Genomic DNA, 10206 nt, shown 5'->3' with positions numbered 1-10206 from the left:
GCCACCTCCTCCCGCGTCCCTCCCGCGCTTGGTCCCTGCCCGGTTCCAACCACCTCCGCTACCCTGTCAACCGGTGATACCTCGCGTCACGGCGCCAAGATGGCGGCCGGCCACACAGCCGGAGCGACCTGCCTTCTGATCACTTAAAATGGCGACCGCGGGGCGGGTCTTCGGGGGCGGGGTCGCTGGGGCGCTGGGCATGCTGGGGGCCAGCGCGCGGGCCGCCGGGAACGGGGCGGAGCGCGTCCGCGCCGGCGCGTCGAGTGGGAGAGGCAGCTGCGGCGATGGTGAGCGGGCGTGGGGGGAGGGGTGCCGGGCTGGGGCCGGGGGCGGCGGGGGCAGCGGGCCGCGCGGGGGGCCCGGGTTCCAGGTTCATGCCGGCCCGCTGCTCCTAGGATGTGTTCCTTATGATCCGGCGCCACAAGACCACCATCTTCACGGACGCCAAGGAGTCGAGCACCGTGTTCGAACTGAAGCGCATCGTCGAGGGCATCCTCAAGCGGCCGCCCGACGAGCAGCGACTGTACAAGGTGCGGCCCCGCTGGTTCCGGGCGGGCGGGGGCCTGACGAGGGCTGGGGCCAGGGGCGCGCGCTGCTGGGAACCGCCGCCCGGAGCCTGACCGTGGGTGCACGGCGGCCTCGTCGTTGATGTAAACAGTAATGGACGCCGCGGGCTGAAACCTCCCCCGCGTGTGGTCGTTGTTCGAACTTGGGGATGTGAAGCACCGATAGCGCTCGCTACTTGGGAGGTCTTGATTAGGGATGGCATTGAAGTCGCGCTCCAGGCCCTGTGCTGAGCGCCGAGGGCCAGTATCGCATCTGATCCCTACAACGGTCCCACCTGCGATGTGCTGCCTTTTGACATTCCTGCTCTGTTAATTAAGGGAACAGAGGTTCGGCAAGGTGGCCACTTAACAGGCCAAGGTCATTGGCAGAGCCAGGATTTGATTCCGGATACCCTTAATCCTCTGCAGGCCCATCAGAATCACACTGCCCTCCAGACTCTCCTTAATACACAGAAAGGAAGGGTGTCTAGATGAGTCAGGTCTCACCAGTTCTTCACACACTTTATTACATCCCAACTTTGCTAATATTTTAAAATTCCTACTCCTCACTCCTTTCCTTTTACAACCAACTGTAGTTACTTATCAAGGATGACTTGTGGTTTTGGGTTTTCATTGGGGAACCTGGTGTGTCAGCCCCTGATTCAAGTCTCTGGCAGCATGAGGTCCCTCACCTAAGTGCATTGATCTGATATTGTCTGGAAACTGGGAAACTGGCCTCTCCCTCTAGCCTGAGCCTCCACTCCCTTGGTTTTTAAAGGCCTTTTCTCGATACCTACTGGGACTTCCCTAATAAGGATACTTCCTGCCATCTGTGATAGTTCCACATGTTGCGGCCCTTCACTCATTGAAACCTTCTGGCTGCTCTGAGTTGGGAATTCCAGTAATTCCCATTTTACACATAAGGAAACTTCACATCAAAAATATTATTTTGGCCCTGGCCAGTTTGGCTCAGCAGTCGGCCTGTGGTCCGGAGAGAATCAGGTTCGGTTCCCGCTAAGGGCATGTACCTCGGTTGCAGTTTGTCCCCGGCCTTGGTTGGGTTGTGTGGGTGGCAACCACTCGATGTGTCCCTTTCACGTTGATGTTTCTCTCTCTCTCCCTCCCATTCTCTCTGAACAAAATATCAAAAAAAAATGTCCTCGGGTGAGGACTAAAAAAATAAATAAATAAATAAAGATTATTTTGTCCAGGGTGGAAGAGCCGGGATTTAAACTATATCTGTCTGGCCAGATTGAGTAACCGGCTCTTGAAATTAGATTCACCTGGAGTTTGGGGAAAACCATTCCAGAGCCCTACCATGGGAGGTTCCGATTTGGAAAGACTTGAGTATAGCCCTAGAAACTGTTTGATAAACTCTGGGGTGGTCCTGGGCTCTACCCCTTTTGACCTCCACTTTAGTTGCTGACCAGAGATGTCTTTGGGACTTGACCCTCCTGGGACCTCTCCTGAAATTCCGCATGCCTCTCTTCTCAGGATGACCAACTTCTGGATGACGGCAAGACACTGGGCGAGTGTGGCTTCACCAGTCAAACAGCTAGGCCACAGGCCCCAGCCACTGTGGGGCTGGCCTTCCGGGCAGGTGAGAGGGGCAGCTAGGCAGGGTGAACAGCAAAGGAAGGGGTCGTCAGGGAGATAGCAAGCCTGCATTTTTTTCTTCCAGGACAATGTCTTCCCAGGCCACAAACATCCTGTGGTTGTATTTGTTTCCCCCACACAAAAAAGAGAAGCAAACAAATGCTTGTAGAAATTGAAGCCTATTTCTTGAAGGATTTGAAGATCCCTATTCATGATACCAGCTTACATTTCCTCTTTATTCTTTTTTTATTCCCATTCCCCCACTCCCCTCCCCCTTTGGCAACCATCAGCTTGTTCTCTGTATCTATGGGTCTGTTTTGTTTCATTCATTTGTTTTATTTTTTTAGATCCCACATATGAATGAAATTATAAGGTAGTCTTGTCTGATTTAACTCTAGTATAATACCCTCTGGGTCCATCCATGTCATAAATGGCAAGATTCCATTTTTTATTGCTGAAAAATATTTTGTTTTATATATACATATTATATATGTATAATATGTATTATATAAGTGTATTTATATATACACACGTTTTATTTATATATGTGTGTATGTATATATCTATATATACACATATATAGATATATACATATATATAGATATATACACACATGTACATGTAGATATATATATATATATATATAAAAAATCTTTACCCATTCATCTAAGGTGGACATCTAGGTTACTTCCATATCTTGGCTATTACTAGTAATGCTGCAGTGAACATAGGGTTGTATATATCTTTTCAAATTAGTGTTTTTGGTTTTTTTTGGATAAACACCCAGAAGTGGAATTGTTGGGTCATATGGTAGCTCTGTTTGGCTGCACCAGTCTACAGTCCCATGAACAGTGTATGAGCGTTCCCTTTTCTCCACTTACTCACCAACACTTATTTGTTGATTTATTGATGGTAACCATTCTGACAGGTGTGAGATATTGTGATTTTAATTTGACTTATTAGTGATATTGAGTGCCTTTTCATATGTTTGTTGGCCATCTGTATGTCCTCTTGGAGAAATGTGTGTTCAGGTCCTCTAATCATTTTATTTAATTGGATTGTTGTTTTTTGGTGTTTCGTTGTATGAGTTCCTTATATAGTTTGGATCTTAACCCCTTATTAAATGTATTATTGGCAAATATTTTCTCTCATTCAGTAGGTTGTCTTTTTGTTTTGCTGATCATGTCTTCTGCTGTGCAGAAACTTTTTAGTGTGTGATGTAGTTCTGTTTGTTAATTTTTCTTTTGTTTCCCTTGCAGCAAAGAGACATATCCAGAAAGATATTAACAGCAGTTTCAAAGAGGTTACTGCCTATGTTTTCTTCTAGGAGTTTTTAAGTCTTTAATCCACTTTGACCTTATTTTTGTGTGCAGTGTAAGAAAGTGGTCTAGTTTCATTTTTTTGCATGTGTCTGTCCAGTTTTCTCAACACCACTTATTGAAGAGACTGTCTTTACCTCATTGTATATCCTTGCCTCCTTTGTTGTAAATTAGTTGATCATATAAGCAAGGATTTATTTCTGGGCGCTCTATTCTAGTCCATTGATCTATATATATATCTGCTTTGATTATTGTAGCTTTGTAGTATAGTTTGATGTTAGGGAATATTATACCTCCCACTTTTAAGATTTCTTTGGCTATTAGTTCTGAGAAGAATACCATTGGTATTTTAATGGAGATTGTATTGAATCTGTATATTGTTTTAGGTAGTAAGGACATTTAACAATATTTATCCTTCTAATCCATGAGCAAGGGGTATCCTTCCATTTATTTGTATTTCATCAGTATCTTACCATTTTCAGAGTACAGGTCTCTCACCTCTTAAGCTTATTCCAGGTATTTTGTTTGTTTTTGCTTTATTGATTTTAAAGAGAGGAAGGGAGAGGGGGAGAGAGATAGAGATAGAAACACAGATGAGAGAGAACATTGATTGGCCACCTCCTGCTTCCCCTCCACTGGGAATTGGGCCCACAACCTGGGCATGTGCCCTGACCGGGAATCGAACCATTTTCTTGATGCATGGGTCCATGTTGAACCACTGAGCCACACTGGCCAGGCCCAGGTTTTTGTTTTTTGTTTTTGGTACATGTCCCTAGTGGTAACCAAAGCCAGGAGTCTGGTACACAGGCCAACACTCCAACCGCAGAGCCAAATCGGCCAGGGCCAGATATTTTGTTTTTGATGTAATTGTACATGGGATTGTTTTCTTAACTTCTGATCATTTGTTATTGGTATATACAAACATAACAGATTTCTGTATATTGATTTGGTATCCTGCAGCTTTACTGAATTCATTTATTCTAGTTGTTTGTTTTTTTTTAATCCTCACCCGAGGACATTTTTGCATTTTATCTTCAGATAGAGTGGGAGGGACAGAGGAGGGAAGAGAGAGAGAAATATCAATGTGAGAGAGAGACATCGTCTGGCTGCCACCCACACGACCCCAACCGAGGCCAGGGACAAAGTGCAACCCAGGTATGTGCCCTTAGCGGGAACTGAACCTGGGACTCTCTGGTCTGCAGGCCGACACTCTAACCCCTGAGCCAAACTGGCCAGGGCTGTAGGTGCCTTTCTTTTAGCACTTTAAAGATGTCCCTTCTGTTCTGTAAAGTTGTTGAGAAATCAGGTGATAGCGTTATGGGTTGTTCTTTGTAATTCATTGTTTTCCTTTTACTTTCTTCAAGATTCTCCCTTTAACTTTTGCCATTTTAATTATATGTCTTGGTTTGGGTCTCTTTGGGTTCATCCTGTTTGTCACTCTCTGTGCTTCTTGGACTTGGATGTCTGTTTCCTTTCCCAGGTTAGGAAAGTTCTCAGCCATTATTTATTTATTTTTAGTTTAATGTATTTTAGTAACAAACTTACAGGAACAGCACAGAAGACAGACAACATTCAAAACATGTACTTGCATGTAGGACAACTCAGAAAGATGTAGTGAATGGATGGAATCTACTGTATGATTAAAAAATGCTACAAACACCACATTTAGTTGCCATCAATAAGAAATTTACTTTTTTAAAAAAAAAGTCCAAATGCTGGCATTGTCCAGAAAAATTTAACAGGTTTATTTATATTGTTATAAAGTTGAACTGGTGAAACTTGATCACTGAAACATTTTGACTTGTATTAATGCTTTATGTCCCACATTTATATTTTAAAAATTCACACACAAACGAAAATGGAAAAACTACCAATACCTGATGTCTGCCCCCTATTTTCAACTTGCAGTAATATACTTAGGTACCTTTGACTCCTTGGGGGGAAAAAAAATCTAACATTCAGAACTACCAATAACAGGAAGAAAAGAATTATTTTTTAAAAAAGAATGAAAGATTTCCCATCATAGTGGATTCTTAAGCATGTTCTGCATGTATGTGGCATGCTAGCTGGATGTCTTTTGGCATATTTGTTACACATTTGGCATGGATAGCACACAGGTTTTTGTGGGGGTTTTTTTCTTTGTTGATTTTTTAGAGAGAGGAAGGGAGGGGAGAGATAGAAACAGTGAGAGAACATCGATTGGCCGCCTCCTACATGCCCCCCACTGGGGACTGAGCCCACAACCTGGGCATCTGCCCTGACCAGGAATTGAACCAGCCATCTCTTGGCGCATGGGTCGATGTTCAACCACTGAACCACACTGGCTGGGCCAGGTAGTCTGCTTTGTACAAGCCATGATATAGAGACCTCTTTACTTTCCTTCTTCAACTGGAGTTCTGCAATTAGGAGGTGGCATCAAGTTTCTTTTCCTTTCTTCTCCTTCTGGGATCCCTATAATTTAGATGTTTAAGTGCTTGATATTATTCCAGATATCCCTTAAACTGTCCTCATTTTTAAAATTCCTTTTTGTTGCCCGGCCAGTGTGGCTCAGTGGTTGAGCGTCAACCCATGTACCAAGAGGTCACTGGTTTGATTCCCAGTCAGGGCACATGCCCAGGTTGTGGGCCAAATCCCCAGTAGGGGGCATGCAGGAGGCAGCCAATCGATGTTCTCTCTCATTGACATTTGTATATCTCATTCCTCTTCTCAAATCAATAAAGGAAAAAAAAAATTTTTTTTCCAAATAATAAAATTCCAGCCCTGGCCACTTTGCTCAGCAGTTAGAGCATTGGCCTGCGGTCTAGAGAGTCCCGGGTTTGGTTCCCACTAAGGGCATGTACCTCGGTTGCAGTTTGTCCCTACCCCAGTTGGGGTTGTATGGGTGGCAACCAGTCGATGTGTCTCTCTCACATCAATGTTTCTTTCTCTTCCCTCCTCTCCCTCCTGCTCTATCTGAAGATAAATGCATAAATGTCCTTGGGTGAAAATAAAAAATAATAATAATAAAATTCCTTGTTTTTCTTATTCTGATTGGTGATTTCCACTAGTCTTTCAGGTCGCTCATCCATTCTTTTGTATTAAGTAATCTTTTCATTCTTTCTAATGTATTTTTCATATCAGTTATTGTATTCTAAAGGTGAGCTTGATTGTTTATTATACTTTCTCTTTGTTGAATGAAGATCTCCCAAAGTTCCTCTTTTCCACTCAAATTTGGAGAGCATCCTTATGACTGTTTGAATTCTTTATCAGGCAAATTATTTGTCTCCATTTCCTTCAGGTATTTTTCTGGGGATTTTTCATGTTCATTTCATTTAAGAGATATTCTTCTTTTTTTTGGTTTGACTTTGTTAGTTTATATGAGCTGGGCAAAATAGCTCTCTCTCCCAGTCTTGAAAAAGTAGTCTGAGGTAGAAGCCACCTGTGTAGTCTCTGTGTGCTGTGTGGTTTTGGCAGGCTGGTAAGAGGCATCTGGGGCACTGGCTCACTGAGTCAGAGTGGCTCCAGGTGGGTTTGGGAAACCAGGTGCATGTAGTAATGACCTGTTGATCCTCCTTGCTCCCTCTGTTCAGGGCTGAAATGGGCTCAGATGATGTTTCTGGGAACACACACAGGGACCTTGCAGGTAGGCCAGAGCACCTGGATAGAGCCCATGACCACCCTATGGCGGTAGAGGGGGACATAAACAACTTTGGGGAAATAACTCCAACCATGTAGAATTCCTAAAGGCTCCCCACCCTTCTCTATATAATCTCTCTCTTGTTTGTTGTACAGAAAGTGGTCTTGTGAAGAAGTGACCTCTATGTAGTCTTTTACCTGGGGCACTGTCCTATGGGGACTGGAATGGCTTCCTGCAGGGAGGCCAGGTATTTCTGGTGACGCCCTGTGCCTGGCTTGTTCCTGCTATTGGAAGGCAAAAGACTGTGCAGTGTAGCCAGGAACACCCAGTGGTGATATTGCAGGTAGGCCAAAGGCACCTGGAGAGAGCTCCCCAGTCCTGTCAAGTGTAGAGGAATATAAACAATGGTACTCACTGGCTCCTTTGGCCAGGAGAATTCCCACAGCTGCTAGAGGGCTTTGTGGCTTCCTAGCCTTCTCCATTCTGTCTCTTTCTCATTTGTTGTTCAGAAGCTTTTCACTCGGCCCTGTTGTCTTGCAGGAGTAATTGCTCTCTATATACTTGTTTTGTTTGTTCTCACCCCAGGATATATTTGCCATTGATTCCTAGGCAGAGTGAAAGGGAGAGCGGGAGAGAGAAACATCAATGTGAGAGAGAGACATCTACTGGTTGCCTCCCACACGACCCAACCAGGGCTAGGAACGAACCGCAACCAAGGTACGTGCCCTTGACCGGAATCAAACCCATGATTCAACTCATCCGTCTGCAGGCTGACGCTCCAACCACTAAGCCAAATGGGCCAGGGCTGCATTCTGTTTTCATTGTATCATCTTATCTTCTTAATAGCACTGGTAGCATTACCATCCAAAAATTTGGAGATGTGGACACAGACTTGCCAGCAGTCATGTTAGGGAGTCATGGTTGCCTCCTACAGGACCCCAACTAGGGCCAGAGACAAACCGCAACCGAGATACGTGCCCTCGGCCAGAATCTAACCCACGACTCATTGGTCCACAGGCCAACCCTCTTAACCGCTGAGCCAAAGCAGCCAGGGCCAGGGCTTATACACTTACCAACCCACATGTCATCCTGCTCAAAAAGTTTAGAAAACTGAGGTTTGGGGCTAGTGTACTTTTAGTATACTTCCCCTCCACCACCACCACCCCCAAAAAGGGGGAGATTTAAATGTTACTGCCTCGGAAAATTTAAAACAGGTCATAATGTGTTTTTATAGCTGTGGACCCAGGGCTGTAGTTGGCTGGGGTAAACTTGGATAAAATTACAATGAATTGTTTTTCTGGCTTCCTATTAGAAAACATAGCACAGGCTGAGGAAGGAAGCCTACAGCCTTAGCCATGCTTTTTAAGTTTCATAAGGATAACTGCTAGATCAGTAATGTGTCCTCAGGCAGCTACTACTTCACACCCCACCCCTCCCACCCTGGAGTTATCAATTTCATAAAGGGGTGTGTTACTAGAACCAGCCTCACAGACAGGCACTTTGAATCACCTTAGGCCCCAGCCTTTAAAGTGCTAGGCGAACAGAAATCTTAAAGGCCTTATGTGGGTTCCTGCCGACCTTCACAGTGATGCTGAAGCAGGTGTGGAACTGGTACAGACTGTACAGATCAGAATCTGTACAGGGGTGCCCTTCTGAAGAGTACAGGTTGAGAGCTAAAAGCTTATCTTCTGTACTGCTTCCTATGCCAGGGCCTGGCAAAGGCACCTTAAAGACTGCATTAACTCTTGGAAGTTGTTGGTAGACATACTTTGCAGATGGTGGGGGCTGTGGTATGAACTGTGGACTAGCTGCTGTTTGCTTTCTTGGAGACAAAAATGCACTTGGGTGGGTAATTGTTTCCTTATACAACTTGCAGAAGTATAAGACACTGGTCTGTTTCCTCACCCTCAAACTGGCTTCTGTTGAAGAGATGACAGTGTTCAACTCAATGTTAAATGGCATCATCCACACTTTATTTCCAAAGAATGGGAAAGGTTACTGAAGGCAAAAATTGTTACTGGGTTTTTGGCTGCAAAGATGAATTGGTTATTAACATTTGGAGCTGGATAATTTTGTGTAGGGTTGTGTTGTGCCTTGCAGGATGCTTAGCATCTCTGACCACTACTAGAGACAGCCGTATACCCAATAGATGCTATTTGCAGACCCCCTGCCCCCAAGTTATGACAACCCAAACTCTCCAGACATGCCCAACTTTCCTTGGGGAGACCTAATAGACTGAGAACCCTGAGCCAGTTAGACGGAACAGTCCTGGGTCAAAGTACAGGAGAAAAGTTAATGTGGGGTTCATTTACTCTGGGATAGTGGGAACAAGACAAGGGAAGGCCTTCCTAGAGCCACTGCTGTAATGGGGAAAGCAGCTGGTCAAAAGAAAACAGAGGGCCATTTTAGTTAGGTGCTGCCAGGGCAATGCACAAGGCATTGGGATGCATAGTTTATATGGGGTGGGTGGCTGGGGAAGGCTTCTCTCTGAGTTCATGTTTGAGTTTAACCCTGAATGTTACTGAATAGCAGGCTAGGACTAGCACGTGCAAAGGCTCTGAGGCAGAAAGCTTGATACGGGAAAACAAAAGCACAGCTGAGTGGAAACTGATGGCTAGAACTTGATATTTTATTCGGAGTATGTTAGAAGCTATTGGGGGATTTTAAGTAGGGATGGAATGGTGTGATTTTTTTAAAAAACACTGCTTGCTAGATGTGAAGGGAACAAGGAAATGGTTGCAGAGAGTAAGGAAAGGGCCCCTAGGATGATGGCCAGGCTCAGGTAGGGCCAGGTTGGAGTGGTAGACATTCCAATAGTGCCACTGAATCCAAATGGGTGTAGGGAGGTCAGGGTTGTGGAGGACACTCACTTTGCAGGGGTGGGTATTTGCTTAGAGGTCCCCAGCAGCTAGAGGTGGCCATCTTTTTCCTATTCTCCTTTCCAGATGATGCATTTGAGGCCCTGCGCATTGAGCCCTTCTCCAGCCCACCAGAGCTGCCTGACGTGATGAAGCCGCAGGACTCAGGAAGCAGTGCCAATGAACAAGCTGTGCAGTGAGGGCCTGGCCACCATACCCCCTCCATGCTCACCCCCCCCCCCCAATAAAAGAGATTTGGGTGTCTGCCTGGT

At 45.2% G+C, this 10206-nt stretch overlaps 1 protein-coding gene across 1 annotated transcript; it reads left to right on the top strand.

Annotated features, from left to right (window-relative positions):
- The first annotated feature begins 228 nt into the window (after nt 1-228).
- ELOB (elongin B) lies at nt 229-10198 on the top strand. The gene is made up of 4 exons (XM_036280905.1): nt 229-287; nt 396-530; nt 2040-2145; nt 10022-10198. The coding sequence occupies exons 1-4, from the start codon at nt 285-287 to the stop codon at nt 10132-10134; spliced, it is 357 nt and encodes a 118-aa protein (XP_036136798.1). The 5' UTR covers nt 229-284; the 3' UTR covers nt 10135-10198.
- Nucleotides 10199-10206: the final 8 nt, after the last annotated feature.

Source organism: Molossus molossus, unplaced genomic scaffold (assembly GCF_014108415.1).
Source record: "Molossus molossus isolate mMolMol1 unplaced genomic scaffold, mMolMol1.p scaffold_m16_p_3, whole genome shotgun sequence".
NCBI classification, from domain to species: domain Eukaryota; kingdom Metazoa; phylum Chordata; class Mammalia; order Chiroptera; family Molossidae; genus Molossus; species Molossus molossus.
This window is presented reverse-complemented; position numbering and strand designations above follow the sequence as displayed.